This window comes from Mustelus asterias, chromosome 12 (genome assembly GCF_964213995.1).
Source record: "Mustelus asterias chromosome 12, sMusAst1.hap1.1, whole genome shotgun sequence".
Lineage (NCBI taxonomy): Eukaryota > Metazoa > Chordata > Chondrichthyes > Carcharhiniformes > Triakidae > Mustelus > Mustelus asterias.
In genome coordinates, this window is record NC_135812.1 from 17,919,935 (window position 1) to 17,939,635 (window position 19,701).

The 19,701-nt window shown below is 42.2% G+C and overlaps 1 protein-coding gene across 7 annotated transcripts in view; it reads right to left on the reverse strand.

Annotated features, from left to right (window-relative positions):
- The window catches only part of git1 (G protein-coupled receptor kinase interacting ArfGAP 1), a 194,429-nt gene that overhangs the window by 100,063 nt on the left and 74,665 nt on the right, over positions 1 to 19,701 (reverse strand). For all 7 annotated transcript variants that reach the window (XM_078224851.1, XM_078224850.1, XM_078224852.1 and 4 more), the window contains exons 3-4: positions 11,036 to 11,148; positions 10,468 to 10,573 (exon numbers count right to left, since the gene is read on the reverse strand). In XM_078224851.1, coding sequence (XP_078080977.1) covers positions 10,468 to 10,573; positions 11,036 to 11,148 — 219 coding nt within the window. The remainder of the gene's footprint in view (positions 1 to 10,467; positions 10,574 to 11,035; positions 11,149 to 19,701) is intronic.

Sequence of the window (19,701 nt, forward strand, 5' to 3'; positions counted from 1 at the left end):
CCGGGATCCAGGATGTCGCTAGTCGCGTCCCGGAAATCCTGAGGTGGGAGGGAGAGGAGCCTGAGGTAGCGGTACATATTGGTACCGCTGATGTGGGTAGGAAGGGAGAAGGGGTCATGAAAAGGGAGTACAGGGAATTAGGGAGACAGCTGAGAAAGAGGAAAGCAAAGGTAGTAATCTCAGGATTACTGCCTGTGCCACGGGAAGGTGAGGGCAGGAATGGAGTGAGGTGGAAGATGAATGTGTGGCTGAGGGACTGGTGCAGGGGGCAGGGATTCAGGTTCCTGGACCATTGGGACCTCTTTAGGGGCAGGGGTGATCTGTATACAAAAAACGGGTGGAACTTGAATCACACGGGGACCAATATCCTGGCCGGTAGGTTGGCTAAGGTTACTGGGGAGAATTTAAACTAGATAGGTTGGGGGGAGGGGAGCTAGAAGAGTTGACTAGGATCAAGGAACTAATTGATGGGGTGGAGGATGCAGGGGTAAGGGGAATTACAAAATTAATGGTAGAGGAGAGGGTGCAAGTGAATGAAGGCGGTAATTTAGATAAGGGAGTAGAGGGAGAGGGTGTTCGCGACTCATCAAAGCGGGTCCAGATAAAAGCTGGAATAAGGACACTTTGCCTGAATGCACAAAGCATTCGGAACAAGGTAAATGAGTTGATGGTGCAAATCAGCACGAGTGGGTACGATCTAGTGGCCATTACAGAAACGTGGCTGAAAGGTGACCAGGACTGGGAGATGAATATCCAGGGGTATCAGGCGTTTAGGAAGAATAGACAGGAAGGAAAAGGTGGTGGGGTCGCGCTATTAATAAGAGATAATATCAGGGTAGTACTGAGGGATGACATAGGCTCTGAGGAACAAAACGTGGAATCATTATGGGTAGAGATGAGGAATAGTAGAGGGAGAAAGACACTAGTAGGTGTGGTATATAGGCCCCCAAATAATAATGTTGAGGTAGGGAGGGCTATAAACAAGCAGATAAGGGATGCGTGTAAAAACGGAACGGCAATAATCATGGGGGACTTCAACATGCACATTGACTGGCAGACTCAAGTCGGTAAGGGTGGAATGGAGGAAGAGTTCTTAGAATGCTGTCGGGATAGTTTCCTTGAACAGCATGTTACGGAACCGACGAGGGAACGAGCTATTTTGGATCTGGTATTGTGTAACGAGGTAGGTAGAATTAAGGATCTTATTGTGAAGGACCCTCTTGGGTCTAGTGACCACAATATGGTCGAATTTCTGATTCAGATGGAAGAGGAGAAAGTTTGGTCCCAAACCAGTGTCCTCTGTTTGAACAGAGGGAAATATGATAGGATGAGGGATGAATTGGCTAAGGTAGACTGGGAGAGCAGGCTGGCAGGTAGGATAGCTGAGGAACAGTGGAGGATTTTTAAGGAGATCCTTTTCAGTTCTCAGCAAAAATATATTCCAGCAAAAAACAAGGATTGTAAGAAAAGGGAGAACCAGCCGTGGATAACGAAGGAAATAAAGGAGAGTATTAAAATAAAAACAGCTGCGTAAAGAGTGGCCAAAAATAGTGGAGAAAAAAGTGATTGGGAAAAATTTAAGAAACAACAAAGAGAGACTAAGAAAGCGATAAAGAAAGGAAGGATAGACTATGAAGCTAGGCTAGCAATTAATATAAAAAATGATAGTAAAAGTTTTTATAAATATATAAAAAGGAATAGAGTGGCTAGAGTGAATGTTGGACCCTTGGAGGACGAGAGGGGGGAGTTAATAGTGGGAAATGAGGATATGGCTGAGTCTTTAAATAAGTTTTTTGTGTCGGTCTTCACGGTGGAGGACACAAATAGTTTGCCAAATATTAACGATAGAGGGTTGGCAGCAGGAGAAATACTTAATACAATTAATGTTACCAGAGAGGCAGTGCTGGGTAGACTAATGGGACTGAAGGTGGATAAGTCCCCGGGTCCGGATGGAATGCATCCCAGGGTATTGAAAGAAATGTCAGAGGTAATAGTGGATGCGTTAGTGATTATTTATCAAAACTCGTTGCATTCTGGGGTAGTGCCGGTTGATTGGAAAACGGCTAATGTTACGCCGCTGTTTAAAAAAGGAAGGAGACAAAAGGCGGGTAACTATAGGCCGGTCAGCTTAACGTCTGTAGTAGGGAAAATGCTGGAATCCATTATTAAAGAGGAGATAGCAGGGCATCTAGATAGAAATGGTTCGATCAATCAGACGCAGCATGGATTCATGAGGGGAAAGTCGTGCTTGACGAACATGTTGGATTTTTATGAAGATGTGACTAGGGCGGTTGATGGAGGAGAACCGGTGGATGCGGTGTTTTTGGATTTCCAAAAGGCGTTTGATAAGGTGCCCCATAAAAGGCTACTGAAGAAGATTAGGGCACACGGAGTTGGGGGTAGTGTGTTAAAGTGGATTGGGGACTGGCTATCCGACAGGAAGCAAGGAGTCGGAATAAATGGGTGTTTTTCCGGTTGGAGGAAGGTAACTAGTGGCGTGCCGCAGGGATCGGTACTCGGGCCGCAACTATTTACCATTTATATAGATGATCTGGAGGAGGGGACGGAGTGTAGGGTAACGAAGTTTGCAGACGACACAAAGATAAGTGGAAAAGTGAATCGTGTGGAGGACGGAGAAGATCTGCAGAGAGATTTGGACAGGCTGAGTGAGTGGGCGAGGATATGGCAAATGGAGTATAACGTTGAGAAATGCGAGGTTATACACTTTGGAGGAAATAATAACAAATGGGATTACTATCTCAATGGAAACAAATTAAAACATGCTACCGTGCAAAGGGACCTGGGGGTCCTTGTGCATGAGACGCAAAAGCCCAGTCTGCAGGTACAACAGGTGATCAAGAAGGCAAATGGGATGTTGGCCTATATTGCGAGGGGGATAGAATATAAAAGCAGGGATGTCTTGATGCACCTGTACAGGGCATTGGTGAGGCCGCAGCTGGAATACTGTGTGCAGTATTGGTCCCCTTATATGAGGAAGGATATATTGGCATTGGAGGGAGTGCAGAGAAGGTTCACCAGGTTGATACCGGAGATGAGGGGTTTGGATTATGAGGAGAGGCTGAGGAGATTGGGTTTGTACTCGTTGGAGTTTAGAAGGATGAGGGGGGATCTTATGGAGACTTATAAGATAATGCGGGGGCTGGATAGGGTGGAGGCGGAGAGATTCTTTCCACTTAGTAAGGAAGTTAAAACTAGAGGACACAGCCTCAAAATAAAGGGGGGTCGGTTTAAGACAGAGTTGAGGAGGAACTTCTTCTCCCAGAGGGTGGTGAATCTCTGGAATTCTCTGCCCACTGAGGTGGTGGAGGCTACCTCGCTGAATATGTTTAAAGCGCGGATGGATGGATTCCTGATCGGTAAGGGAATTAAGGGTTATGGGGATCAGGCGGGTAAGTGGTACTGATCCACGTCAGATCAGCCATGATCTTATTGAATGGCGGGGCAGGCTCGAGGGGCTAGATGGCCTACTCCTGCTCCTATTTCTTATGTTCTTATGTTCTAGGTGTATAAGATGCTGAGAGGCATAGATCGGGTGGACTCTCAGAGGCTTCTTCCCAGGGTGGAAATGTCTGCTACGAGAGGACACAGGTTTAAGGTGCTGGGGGGTAGGTACAGGGGAGATGTTAGGGGTAAGTTTTTCACACAGAGGGTGGTGGGCGAGTGGAATCGGCTGCCGTCAGTGGTGGTGGAGGCGAACTCAATAGGGTCTTTTAAGAGACTCCTGGATGAGTACATGGAGCTTAATAGGATGGAGGGTTATCATAGAAACCCTACAGTGCAGAAGGAGGCCATTCGGCCCATCGAGTCTGCATCGACCACAATCCCACCCAGGCCCTACCCCCACATATTTACCCGCTAATCCCTCTAACCTACACATCCCAGGACTCTAAGGGGCAATTTTTAACCTGGCCAATCAACCTAACCCGCACATCTTTGGACTGTGGGAGGAAACCGGAGCACCCGGAGGAAACCCACGCAGACACTAGGAGAATGTGCAAACTCCACACAGACAGTGACCCGAGCCGGGAATCGAACCCGGGACCCTGGAGCTGTGAAGCAGCAGTGCTAACCACTGTGCTACTGTGCCGCCCTTGGGTAGGTAGGTCTAGAAGGTAGGTAGGTCTAGAAGGTAGGTAGGTAGGTAGGTCTAGAAGGTAGGGATGTGTTCGGCACAACTTGTGGACCGAAGGGCCTGTTTGTGCTGTAGTTTTTCTATGTTCCTATTTCCCAAGATGGATATTGACCCAGATTAAAATGCAAGAACTATCCAACTAAGCGAAAAAGTCAACAGTTCTTTTTATACAAGGGCAATAGCTTATTATTTCAAAATGAGATAACTGACTTTTTCCATGATCAGTTCCTGATTTTAGTTAAGTGCATAGTACAGGTTAACTGCTTTCAAACAAATACACTGTTTTCAGAATTCTCTGGCAATACCATTTATAACGTTGAAACTTCTGTTTATTCTATCTGGATAATTATTTCCACTTTCAAATTTGAAATGAGAATTTTAATAAAAAATACTTGATCAGGCAGCATGTTTTAGCTTTATATCTTGGAGCATTGTTTAGCCATCCTTTAGGGAACTTAGAGTTGGGGACCAAGTGTAGTGTGTCAAAGTTCACAGAAGACACCAAGATGAGTGGCAGAGCAAAGTGTGCAGAGGACGCTGAAAGTCCGCAGAAGGATATAGATAGTTCAAGTGAGTGGGTAAGGGTTTGGCAGATGGAGTACAACATTGGCAAATGTGAGGCCATCCATTTTGGTAGGAACAACAGCAAAATGGACTATTTAAATGGTAAAAAAATTGCAGCATGCTGTTGTGCAGGGACCTTGCGCATGAATCACAAAACGTTGGTTTGTAGGTGCAACAGATAACTAAGGCTGCAAATGGAATTTTGTTCTTCATTGCTAGAGGGATGGAGTTTAAAAACAGGGAGGTTATGTTGCAGCTGTATAAGGTGCTGGTGAGACCACATCCCTGGAGTACTATGTACAGTTTTGGTCTCGATAGTTGAGAAAGGGTGCACTGGAGCTAGAGAGGGTGTAGAGGAGATTCACTAGGCTGATTCCAGAGTGGAGGGGGTTGGCTTATGAGAAGAGACTGAGACTATATTTACTGGAATTTAGAAGAATGAGGTGGGATCTTATAGAAATTACGAAGGGAATAGATAAGATACAAGCAAGGAGGCTGTTTCCACTGGCAAGTGAAACTAGAACTAGGGGGAATAGCCTCAAAATAAGGGGAAGCAAATTTCGGACTGAGTTGAGGAAGAATTTCTTCACCCAAAGGGTTGTGAATCTGTGGAATTCTATAGACCCTGGAACAGTCCCTTCAGATTGGAGGGTCGCTAATGTCACTCCAATATTCAAAAAGAGAGGTAGAGAGAAAACAGGGAATTATAGACCAGTAAACTTAACATCGGTCGTGAGGAAAATTCTGGAATCCATTATCAAGGACTTTATAGCAGAGCATTTAGAAAGCAGTGGCAGGATCAGACAGAGTCAGCACGGATTTATGAAGGGGAAATCATGCTTGACAGATCTGTTGGAATTTTTTGAAGATGTAACTAGTAGAGTTGACAAGGGGGAGCCAATTGACGTGGTAAATTTGGACTTTAAGAAAACATTTGACAAAGTCCCGCATGAGAGATTATCGTGCAAGATTAAAGCACATGGGATTGGGGAAGTGTATTGAGATGGATAGAAAGCTGGTTGGCAGAGAGGAAACTCAATAGCTTAATCCTGCTTTCTCCCCATAACCTTTGATCCCATTCGCCCCAAGTGCTATATCCAGCCGCCTCTTGAGTGCATTCAATGTTTTGACATCAACTACTTCCTGTGGTAATGAATTCCACAGGCTCACCACCCTTTGGGTGAAGAAATGTCTCCTCACCTCCGTCCTAAATGGTCTACCTTGAATCCTCAGACTGCGACCCCTGGGCTGGACACCCGCACCATTGGGAACATCCTCCCTGCATGTACCCCGTCTAGTCCTGTTAGAATTTTATAATCTCTGAGATCCTCCTTTATTCATCTGAATTCCAGCGAAAACAATCCCAACCTAGTCAATCTCTCCTCACACATCAGTCCCGCCATCCCTGGAATCATCCTGGTAAACCTTCACTTGACACCCTCGAGAACAAGATCATCCTTCCTCAGAAAGAGACCAAAACTGCACACACTATTCTAGGTGTTAATTGCAACAACACACCCCTGTTCCTGAACTCGAAACCTCTCGCTATGAAGGCCAACATACCATTTGCTGCCTTTACCGTCTGCTGCACCTGCATGCTTACCTTCAGTGACTGGTGCACAAGGACACCCAGGTCCCGCTGCACACTCCCCTCTCCCAATTTACAGCCATACAGGTAGTAATTTGCCTTCTTGTTTTTGCTTCCAAAATGAATAACCTCGCATTTATCCAAATTACACTGCACCTGCCATTGATTCGCCCACTCACCCAACCTATCCAGAATAGGTTGCAGGATAGGCATGTGCCTGTAAAAAAGGATAGGAAGGGTAGGATTCGAGAACCGTGGATAACCAGGGAAATTGAGGGATTGGTCAAAAAGAAAAGAGTGGCGTACGTTAGGTCCAGGCAGCTAAAAACAGAGGGAGCTCTGGAGGAATACAAAGAAAGTAGGAAAGAACTCAAACGAGGAATTAGAAGGGCAAGGGCAAAAAGGGGTCACGAAATGTCCTTGGCAAACAGGATTAAGGAGAATCCCAAGGCATTTTATTCATACGTTAGGAACAAAAGGGCTGCCAAGGAAAAAAATCAGACCTCTCAGGGACAAAAGTGGGGAATTATGCTTAGAGTCCAAAGAAGTAGGGGAAATCCTAAATGAATACTTTGCGTCGGTATTCACAAAGGAGAGGGATGTGTTGACTGGGAGTGTCTCGGAGGGGAGTGTTGACCCGTTAGAGAAAATCTCCATTACAAGGGAGGAAGTGTTAGGTTTTTTAGGGAATATAAAGACTGATAAATCCCCAGGGCCTGATGGAATCTATCCAAGGCTGCTCAGGGAGACGAGAGATGAAATCGCTGGGCCTCTGACGCAAATCTTTGTCTCGTCACTGGACACAGGTGAGATCCCAGAGGACTGGAGGATAGCTAATGTGGTCCCGTTATTTAAGAAGGGTAGGAAGCATAACCCGGGAAATTATAGGCTGGTGAGCTTGACGTCCGTGGTCGGGAAGTTGTTAGAGAGGATTCTTAGAGATAGGATGTATGCGCATTTAGAAAGGAATAAACTCATTAACGATAGTCAGCATGGTTTTGTGAGAGGGAGGTCATGCCTCACTAACCTGGTGGAGTTTTTTTGAAGAAGTGACTAGAATGGTTGACGAGGGAAGGGATGTCGTCTATATGGACTTTAGTAAAGCGTTTGACAAAGTCCCTCATGGTAGGTTGGTGCAAAAGGTTGGATCTCATGGGATAAAGGGGGAGGTGGCTAGATGGGTGGAGAACTGGCTTGGTCACAGAAGACAGAGGGTGGTAGTGGAAGGGTCTTTTTCCGGCTGGATGCCTGTGACTAGTGGTGTTCTGCAGGGCCCTGTATTGGGACCTCTGCTGTTTGTGATTTATATAAACGATCTGGAAGAAGGTGTAACTGGGGTGATCAGTAAGTTTGCGGACGACACGAAACTGGCTGGACTTGCAGATAGTGAGGAACATTGTCAGAGGCTACAGAAGGATATAGATAGGCTGGAAATTTGGACAAAGAAATGGCAGATGGAGTTCAATCCAGATAAATGCGAAGTGATGCATTTTGGTAGAACTAACGTAGGGGGGAGCTATACGATAAATGGCAGAACCATAAAGGGTGTAGATACACAGAGGGACCTGGGTATGCAAGTCCACAGATCCTTGAAGGTGACGTCACAGGTGGAGAAGGTAGTGAATAAGGCATACTTGCCTTTATAGGACGGGGCATAGAGTATAAAAGTTGGGGTCTGATGTTGCAGTTGTATAGAACGTTGGTTCGGCTGCATTTGGAATACTGCGCCCAGTTCTGGTCGCCACACAACCGGAAGGGCATGGAGGCTTTAGAGAGAGTGCAGAGGAGGTTTACCAGGATGTTGCCTGGTATGGAAGGGCTTAGTTATGAGGAGAGATTGGGTAAACTGGGGTTCTCACTGGAAAGACAGAGGATGAGGGGTGACCTAATAGATAGGGTGAACAGTGGGAAGCTTTTTCCCAGGTCGGTGGTGACGTTCACGAGGGGTCATAGGTTCAAGGTGAGGGGGGAAGCTTTTTCCCAGGTCGGTGGTGACGTTCACGAGGGGTCATAGGTTCAAGGTGAGGGGGGGGGGGGGGGGGGGATAGCCACATGAACAGAGTGGGAATGGAGGGATACAAAAGAATGGTCTAGTTTCGACCAGGAAGCGGCGCGGGCTTGGAGGGCCGAAGGGCCTGTTCCTGTGCTGTATTGTTCTTTTGTTCATATCATGCTGAAGGATCACTGCATCCTCGTAACTGTTCACCCTCCCACCCAACTGGTAGCATCTGCAAACATTGAGATGTTACATTTTTTTCCCTCACCCAAATCACCAAATCATTAATAGTTATTGTGAATAGCTGGGGTCCCAGCACCGATCTCTGTAGCACCCCACTAGTTACTGCATGCCAATTTGAAAAGGACCATTAATTCCTACTCTTTCCTCATCAGAGGATCTCAGAGTTATAAAATTGAGCTATTGAATTGGATGATCAGCCATGATCGTGATGAATGGTGGAACAGGCTCGACAGGCTGAATGGCCTCCTCCTACTCCTATCTTCTATGTTTCTATGAATTCCCTGCCCAGTGAAGCAGTTGAGGCTACCTCGTTGAATGTTTTTAAGGCAAAGATAGATTTTTGAACAGTAAAGGAATTAAGGGTTATGGTGAGCGGGCGGATAAGTGGAGCGGAGTCCACAAAACGATCTTGAGTGGCGGAGCAGGCTCGAGGGGCCAGATAGCCTACCCCTGCTCCATGTTCTTATGTACTGTCTCCTTATTGTCATGAATCACACCATACAACAGGATAAAAGATCCATATACATATTTTCTACATGTACATACACACACACACACACACATTATATTTCATTGATGAGGATCTTCACCGTTGAAAAGTAAATAAAAACACATTGTGTATATGCTTCCTCTACATCACATTAAACCTTCACTAGTGCAGCCGTTACACTAGTTATAGAAATAACCAGGCAACGATTTAAAGATTCGCAAAACCTTCTCCAGTAAATGAAGGTATTTTCCTGTGCCTCAAAATTGATCAAGGTATTCTCATTATAGATATTTTAATGAGATTTGCAGGATTCAACAAGGTCTGCTCCCATGAGCTTGTGCAGAATGACAATGCAATTTTCTTACAATGCCCCAGGGCATGATAATACCCTGTAATACTTCAGATTACAATCATGATGCTATGAAAAGTCTTCACTCAAAAACTTGAATGTGAAATTGAAGTACTGTAAATATGAAGAAGATGGATGCCAGAAGACCATCAATATTGATGAGTTGTGAGTTCTGCTGGTGACTGCACCGAAACACTAAACAGTATGATGACATGCTTTTATTATTGGCACAGGAGTCCTTTCTTAAAAAAAGAATCAAAAGATTCTCTTTATCCCTTTTATTTATTGAACTTGTCACTTCATTTCCAGGAAGTACATTTCAATGGTGTTAGCAATCTCCCAAAACCTCACTTAAGGAGGCCATTGTTCATGCACAAGGTCAACAGGCAGGTTTTTAATCATAGGCAAGAACCATACAGATGGGACACAGGACAGCAATTAGAAGCCAACCTTTTTTTAAAACCCATCTCTGATTGAGGCTAACTGTAGCTGACTCAATCATTTACTGAATAGTGCAAGTTGCCAAAAATGCTACTCAAAACTAACTCCTTCTGACTGGTTTTGAGAAGCTGAACTGCCTGAAATCAAGTGGTAAATGGACACTTAAACATTTGAGGCATCCAGGACAAAAAAAAAAGTGATATGCAAAAAGTATTAGTACTTGACTAAAATGGCCTCTAAAAGAGTGAAGTTTACATGGGTGATATTTTAAAAAGAAAGAGTGAACATACTGCAATTGAATGGCAATCACTAGGTACTGAGTACAACTAAAAAGTGATTTGGTGTACAATTGGAGGGAACACTGCAGAAAACCGACCAGAATTTTATACTTTAAGCCTGCTTAAAGGCTAGCTTGCTACATAAAAATCAAGTTCTGCATCAGCCACTCCACAGAGCTTGTGCCAACAAAGGTTTACAATGAAAAAAGGGGAATTGTTCAACCGAGAGATCAAGTTGGGTGACATCTTAACTAACAATCTCTTTTAATTTTAATTTCCAAATTTAGTCTAAATTTTGAAAAATAGATCTAATTTCATCACTGTGATATTGCAGCTGCAAATAAGACTTGTTCAAGACACCTCACCTTACTCAGGTCTTTAGTGGTAACACCGTCGTCATCACGACAAGGCAGTTTGTGAACGAATGCCAACATTTGATATTTGGCTCGTATGAATTCTGCCTTGGTGGGGCTGTGGTTTAAAGAAATACATAAAAAGGCACATTTTAGCAATAATATAACTGCAATCTCAATAAGTTTGTTGCAATTTCACAGTCAGTCAATCACAAGGTCAGACCCATCACTACCATAGCGATGACTGTACAGACCAGAAATCACTATTTCAAGATCCACAGGAAAAGATCAGCAGCAATTTATTTATTAGTTATAATTCCCAAACAACAGGATGAAATTCCTATGGATCAGATCCATATAATAATGAAATCTAAGGTAATCTATGCAAATTGTACACATCCTGAAATTTTCATTTAAAAATAAATTGTTGAATGAACTAATCACATTTTGGAACATAAATCAGCTACTACTTGCATGAAAAAGATGGGGAGCAAACAGATTTCACTGAAGAGAGAATGGTCTGTGTATATGCAATTTCAGTACAGCAGCCTTGGATTTTTAAAAGGCGAATGGAACTCACTGTACTTTATCCTGAGGATTTGGTTTGCGCCGTCCACTTTGCACTTGGGCTGGATCAAGCAGTGAGTGTTCCCAGATTGAGTTGGCTCCATTACTTGCTAAGGTCTGCACCATCTAAAATAAGGTTAAATGAAGATAGCCATTTAGAAATCGTTTCTAAAGACAAAAATTTTACTTTTGTGGCCAGATAATTCATTCACTTGTTGAGCTGAAGTATTTGTGTCTGATGATGGATGTTACCAGTGTTAGAAACTTTATCAGCGACCAGGCATAGGGGTGCCAATATGTCAACATTCTGGGACACAGAGTGAAGGAACAAGAATTTTCACCACAAACTTTGTCACTACACAGCAAATTCTTGAGATCAGTTTGCCCTGAGTTGTCAAGTCACCCAGCAGCTGCTCCCAGCAGGAAGTTATAGAGTGGCACTACTACATAAAAGGCTGAATACATCCAAGGGGGAATGATAGCTCACTGGGACAGTCAGTCAGAGAGAGAGAGAGAGAGAGCCACATAGAGAAAAAAGAGAAAGTGTGAGACAGCCAGAGAGAGAGAGCGCGCAAGCGACAGCAGGGCAGCCACACAGAGCAGGGGAGAGGGGGCACAGGGGAGAGGAGGAGAGGGAAAGAGGGGGCACGCGAGAGAGAGCCAGACAGCCAGAGAGAGAGCATGTGAGAGAGAGCCAGACATAGCCAGAGAGAGTAAAACCAGAAAGAGAAAAAGAAAACTGATTTCATTCACAGATGCACAGATAGAGTCACATCATAAAGCACAACACCATGCTGATTTTAGTGTAGGCGAGGAAAAGAAGAATCTTATATCACACTACTTATCTGATATGAATCAATATGAATCAACATGAATCAACATGCAGCAGGATGGCACAGTCATTGGCACTGCTGCCTCACAGCACCAGGGACCCAGGTTCAATTCCGGCCTCGGGTGACTGTGTGGAGTTTGCACGTTCTCTCCGTGGCTGCGTGGTTCCAGTTTCCTCTCAGCCCAGAGATGTGCAGGTTAGGTTGATTGGCCCCTTGGTGTCATGGAGATTAGCAGGGTAAATACATGGGAGAACGGGGATCCTGACTGTTGTTGGTGCAGGCTCCATGGGCTGAATAGCCTCTTTCTGCACTGCAGGGATTCTATGCTTTACCAAATAAACCTGTTGGACTTTAACCTGGTGTTGTGAGACTTCTTACTGTGTTCAAAAATCTTTGCCAGTCTCTGCAAACAGTCTGTTCAAATCACTTACAATCCTCCTCTCCCCCATGAAAAAGACAAGGCTTTTTTTCTGGGAAAAGAATCACTAGGGAAGGGAACAGGAAACCAAACAAGATAGCAGGTTGACACAAGAAATTAGATTTACTAATCTGCTTAGTGCAAATCAGTCCCATTTCAAAAACCAAAAAATAGAATAAACCACTTCAATCAGGCAATTACGATGAAACAAAAATGTCTTCAATGTATTAGTTAAAACCTAAAGTTTACGTTATATTTAAAGCTGAGAACTTCTTTCCAGCAAAGAAAAAACATGTAATCTGGGTAACCAAGGATAGATTGAAATAGATGGGGAAACAGTACATTTGAATTATATCCACTTCATGTAATCTCATGTATGCAATATGCTTAGAATATACAGCACAGAAAATCTAGCCCTCCCATTTTTTCACATCTAAATCTACCATCATAATCAGATGTTCACCTAGTCACCCCTCAAATGTTGAACTGTTTCTACTCTAAGCAATACTGTAATTTGCTGGCACTTCCCATGTTCTAAAATTCATTCCATTTACATTCATGTTGTGTGGTGGATCTCAGAGCCCTGGTGGCACTTAGAAGAATGAGGGGTGATTTAATGTAAATGCACAATGTTCTAAAGGGGCTCGACAAGGTAGGCAGCAGAGGTTGGTTCCCATGGCCTGTGAATGGCAGAGCACAGGTGTGGGGCAGGTCATTTACAACTGAGATGAAGGGATTTTTCTTCAGAGGGTCGTGAATCTTTCCAATTCTCCACCTCAAAGGGGTTTGCAGATGCTCCGACAGAGTATGTTTAAGGCGGAGATGGATGGATTTTTGGTCTCTCAGGGAATCAAGGGGTTTGGGGAGCAGACAATAGTGGAGCGCAGGCAGATCAGCCCTGATTAGACTGAATGTTGGAGCAGGTTCAAAGGGCCTTACGGTGCACTCCTGCTCCTATTTCTTATGTCCTTAAAACAGCCTGACACTTCCTGTTAATATTCAAATGTGAATAACAGTCACTTGAGGAAGGAAAAGGGGGCAACTGGTGCCCACTCCCGAACACAGAAACCCTTAATTTTATTTGCATTTTCAAATGGGGTTACAAGAGCACGTTTTGAGAAATTCCAGCCTAAAGCAAAAAAGTAACTGGAGCATTTTATTTTCTTCAATTAACTTCTACAATTAATTATTCCATAAATCCTTTCTAACATATGCTCAGAAAAATTGGGAATCTTCTCCACAAATGCAAATGAAATGTCTAATCAGTAGGACAACACAGTAAATGAACAAGGCCATGAAATATATAGTAGAGGTTACAAAGAACAAGTGGGTGAATGATTTTTTTCCCCTCAACTTCCCTTCTTTTCAATCCTGCTCAGATTTTGAGTTTGACAATATTTCAATAAGTCCCTCATAGTATTGTGATGAATTATTTGCTCCTCTTCCATTCTTAGTTTTGCATTTAGATGATCACACCATTTTTAAAAGCCCTTATGAGGGTTGTTAATGTCATCTTCCTCATTATAAACTTGTCTGGAACATTTAATTACAATAGCAGGCTTAGCTTGAATAGATTTTCAGGCTTGCACAAATGCCAACATCATTTCTCAAAACACCAACTGGTTTCAGGTGTACTATTCAATTATCTGTCAATCTAGAAGCTTTGAAGCCATTCATGGTTCTATGTTCAACTCCATCAACTACCAGTGTCACTTATTCAGAAGTGTACAAGCATTGTATTCTACTTAAGTATGAACCAAGATTTCAAACCCATCTTTGCCAAGACCACCTTCTTCCATCCCTTCCTCCTCCAATCTGGTGCAAAATATTCTCATCCACGTCTTTACCACAGATGAGGTTTCTCAAAAGCTTTCCTCCACAAGTTCTCCACATCCATCCATCACAAACTTCAGTTAATTCAAAACTTTAATGCCCCAGGACTCAGTGCTTGAAATTCTACACGGTGACCTTGTCATTGTCCATCTCTGCTGGACTCTTCTTCAGTGAATCAGTTTCAAAATCCTCATTTTATCTTTCAAATCCATCCACAACCCCTCTCCAACTCATTAGGGAAATTTCTGCAGCTACATGTCCAAACCCATAATCTCTGTCCCAGGGACACTAGTTTACAAGTATTCTCAAGTGCTCATCTCAAAAAGCCATGGAAAGTAAATGCTTGTACTTCTGTCTTCTGTATTTCTCTTCCAAAATCTTTCCACCTAGCTGCTTCGCTACCTTCCTTCAAGCCTCCTAAAAGCATTCATCTGGTTCATCTTACATTTTGCCTCCTCTCCTGCTCATCAATCCTCACAGTTTAACCTTATCGATTGATCCAACTTTTAAAAAAGCTTGAATGCTTAATAAATGAAGGTGTACTTTTCCAATCTCATTTTGACTTGCTTTTTAAATGCACTGACAATTTTCTAAAGTCATTTTAACATGTAGATTGAGAGGGTGGCTGACCTCTCTCTATTTTGGTGTAGGCAAGTCCATGCAGGATCCAGGGAGTTAATCTTTGGCTACCATGTACCAATAGCTTGCATGGCAATCCAAATTTTACCAGGCAGCAGATGTTCACAAAAAGGAACACATTGCCACCAAATAGTAATTAGAAAGATCTTAAAATAATACTTGCAATAAGCTTTGCTTGATACAAGTATTTTTTTTGGGGGGGGGAATACCAGATTGCACACATCATCATAGTTGATTAACAATGCTAACAAAGATGTACCCAAAAGCCTGCATTTTGTATTACAAAATGCCCTTGTCTATAAACCAGATTTCAATCCATTAAAAAGAATATGATCTGGGAAACTACTTGCTTTTCCTGACTGAACCTAATTATTTTGGTGAACCAATTCTAATTTAATGTCATTGATTTTTCCTCTCTGCCCTTGTTAGCAGTTCACTACATTATGTAGAACCAAAAATCAAGTTATTTTTAAAACTGATGCAACTCCTATTCAGTTGCAAACAAGTGCTTGCATGCAACTACAGGACAATATATTTTAAATCCATCTCAAAATTGCAAAAAGCTTACCTTCACAAGATGTACCTCATTACAACTACTCACCTGGTTATATTACAAAACTGATGTCCACAATTTCTGCTATTTCAGAAAGGCATATTTCAAAGAATGGATTCTGCCAACTCAATTTTCTTTCATGGGTAAATAAAACTGTCCATGGGCAAAAATGGCATAAGCTACAAGCAACTGACCCAAAGTTTAACTGAAACAAAGTTTGTAGAAGCTGTGTGTTCATACAAATCGCTCAAATACAGTCTTGGACTTCACGTTGGGGGCTTGGTTCTTAAAATAATTTTATATTGTAGCAAATAGCACCAAGGTTGCAGTGTTACGCACAAGACCTATCATCTGAGTATGCTGTCCTGGTTTTCATTCACCACTGTATTATGAACACCGCCAGGCCTACGGAAGAACATTTTTATATTTTACACATCTGATCCACATGCTCAAAACACTGGACAAATTAAGTCCTAGATGCTGTGAGGAGTGGAGTTTTTTTTTGTTCTGAAAGCATTTCCATTTCTGCTGATGCAATGTTCTTGTTACAATGAACAATCAATAATGTAAAAACACCTTTAATGAACCCAAACAACAGAATAAATCTGCACAATCAAGAAACATCTCAGCTAATGATTTACTTGAGTTAATTTGTCTTCCTTATATGGGATTCCAGAATAGTGAAGGACTATTTATTATTTTATCATCATACATCATTCAAAGCAGATCATTTAAATTTTACATGACTACTTCTACAACAAGTCAATTTTGAATTCAAGAGCAGTGCTACCACTGGCCTTCTGGCATTTATTCTTCCTCTCTCTACAATCCTAGGAGGGACAGTGTTACAAAATATTCCTGCAGAGGGTCCTGTGCAACCTTATTCTATAACAGGCCAACTCCTTTAGGAGAAAAATAAATTGATTATCCTATGAGTTTAAAGTTTATTTTTATTAGTCACAAGTAAGGCTTACATTAACACTGCAATGAAGTTACTGTGAAATTCCCCTAGTTGCCACATTACGGCACCTGTTCGGGTCAATGCACCTCACCAGCATGTCTTTCAGACTGTGGGAGGAAACCCACGCAGACACAGGAAGAACGTGCAAACTCCACAGACAGTGACCCAAGCTGGGAATCGAACCCGGGTCCCTGGAGCTGAGTGCTAACCACCACTCTTCAACCGTATGCCTCACATGCATCTGTCCATGACATTACATTATTATTCTTTTTTTTTTAGACCAATCTTTCAGTCTGCAACTCCCTCTCGTTCTCTCCCAGTCTACTTTAATCTCTGTTTTAAACTTTCTATAATCCATCAATAAATTCGACACAAAAATTAAGGACAGCCTTTTTACACGTTGAATCTCTTATACAGTCAACACTTCAACTTGGAATAAACATGATCACTGTCAGAGAATGAAGGAAGAAAGAAAACTATTCTCTTTGATAATTCAAGTTGCTACCCAGTAATCATGAACAAAAATCAAAAAGCAATATCTAACCCCCAGAAAAATAACTTTCAAATCCTTATTTAAAACAGGAGAATGCAAAATTACTCAAAATGTCTGACAAATGAGTTTTTCATCAGCATTCAATTCACTTATCATTTTCCTCCCACTGATGTTGCAGAATGCCAACTTCAAAGCAGGTTATTTTTCCAAAAACTAGTTACTTAACTACAGCTAATAAAACAAGCCTCAAAATATTTATATGTATTTGAGTGAATACTTAAGATTTAATTGAGTGGAAGTTCATATCTCTCCAGTTTACAATCCAATACAAACAGGTTTCCTATAATATCCATTATTGCTTTTTAAAATAATGTGCATCATAGCATGCATGTCATTCAATTGCCAGGCAATGACCATCGCCTCCAACACATCTTCCCTTGACATTCATAGCATTAGCAATACTGAATAACTCACCAACAGCACTGACTAGAAATTTAACTGAACCAGCAAAATAAATACTGAAAGCAGGTCAGAAGCTGGGAAGACAGTGGTGAGTATCTCGCACCTGGACTTCCCAAAGCCTGCACATTCTGTACAAAGCACAAGTCAGGAGTGTGATGGAATACTTTCCACTTGACTGGATAAGCATTGTTCCAACAACACTCCAGAAGCTTAACAGAATCCAGGACAAAATAGCCCTGATTGGCACCCTATCAACCACCTGCAAGTTTCTCTTAAGTCACATGTCATCCTGATGTGGAGATATTTCACTGTTCCTTCATTGGGAGTCAAAAACCTAAAAACTCCCTGTGCATGTATCAATTTCACATGAATCAGAGCAGTTCAGGATGGCAGCTCACCATAATCTTCTCCAGGGCAATTAGAAATGGGACAACTAATGTTGGTTTTGCCAGTTACAGTCATATCCCATGAACAACTAAAAAATACAACTGAAAAGACCAAGAAAGGAAATTACAATTAAAAGTAATGTCGGCAACAACTGTTGATTTACCAACATGTTGCAACCCAGAGGAGCAACAGGGGAAATTGTACTTGCAAATTCATATCTCTACTCAATCACTGGACTGAAAGGGAAGAAAAGGAGAGACTTGGGTGTTCAACATTTCATTCATTGAAAACTATAAACCAAATTTATAACTGACCACTGGGCTCTCAACAATGAATGTATGAATTAACCTAATAATTAAGTATAGAATACCATTCACAACAACATAAAGACACAGTCTTGTGGTCTTGAACCTGCAGGGACTGAAGCAACAAAATAAAATGATCCTTCTCCAAGATCCTGATTAAAGTATATATATGAAGAGGTCAAGTGCTGCAGAACTCAGGAGCCTAACCAGATTGATTGAAAATATAATTAGAATACTACAGGAACAAGCTCCTGGAGAATGAACAATCATTTAGTCAAAAGGTCAATGCATTAGACATCAATGAAAATACAGAAGTCTATCACCAGCCTTTTACCTAACGAGTATGGGCATCCTTTTTTGCTCTCCTGGAACAACTAGATACTTGGGGTCCAACCACCATTACTTTTGGTTAATTATCAGTAACCTCTGAAGCAGCAAACATGCTATTGTGTTAGTAGCATATTTCCATTTACAGCTTTGAATTCAAAATATCATAGTAAAAATCCAGCTTCCCATAAACACAGCAGGTTGTGTATATATGTCATTTCCAAAATTATTGTGCCTTTAGCAAGACTTATTTTACTAGCAATAAAAGGCAAAGTTGCCATAATCCCAGATGATCATAGGCTGCGACTGCCGGTGATTTAACCTGAGGTTAAACTCCGTACCTCAGGCGAGGGGCGAGGTTGAGAAGGCAGATCTTCATGAATAACCTCAGCCAGTAAGGGAATTGAACCTGTGCTGTTGGTTTCAGTTTGCATCGCTAACCAGCTGTTCAGCCAACTGAGCTCAACCCCAATACCATGCATTTAACCAGCTTATTTCACTTCTCTACACAATACATTCACAGACCATGTACCTATTTCATACAGAAAAATACTGAGTTCTCCAAAAACATCTAGAACAAAAAAAGTTTTTAAAATCTGCCAAAAATATTATCGGAGATATCTGTGCTCCTCTAATTCTGGTCTCTTCAGCTTTCCCAATTTTAATTACTCTACTATTGGTGGCCATGCCTTCAGCTGCCTAGGTCCTTAACTTTGGAACTCCTTCTCAGCCTCACTACCTTGCTTTCCTTCAAGACACTCCTCAAAACCTACCTCTTTGACCCAACTTTTGGTCATCTGCCCCAATAATACTCAGGCGGCTCAGTGACTTATTTTGTTTTAAAGCTTGGGACATTTCGGTACGTTAAAAGGTGTGATATTGCTGTTGAAGTTCTATAAATCCTTAACTTATAACTGCTGTCCTGGAGAACAGGATTGGAAAGTTTAGCAAAGTGGTAAATTATTTAATTATCGACTCCTTTCCTATAATATTTTTAAACTCCTCCTACTTGTAAAGGAAATGCGTGGGTGTGTCCCCGAAGCACCATTTGCAATGCAGCACAGATCTTTGGCATTATCCACACAATTAGTCTCATTTGATGGAGCATAATATATGGAAATATAATAATTTCCACATTACAAGATCTGCTCCACTCCTAATGCACACTGGAGCCAGAACAAAGTAGCAATTAAAAAGCTTGCAGATTACATGAAAAGGAAGGAGAAATACTGTAGCCGGAAAAATCACAGCAGCAGCCAAATTGCTCTGGCAAGCCTCAAAGCCACCTAATGGGACATTCTCCACATATGCATCTAGACAAAGGACGCCCACAGGCCATTCAATGCTGGTCAGCATGACAGGGAGATTTAGCCCAAATGAGATTCCATAACAAGAAAAATGAAACTGAATACTCCAGAATAGAGCATTTTTCAACTTTGACATTATGACACTGTCTACAAGGCACGAG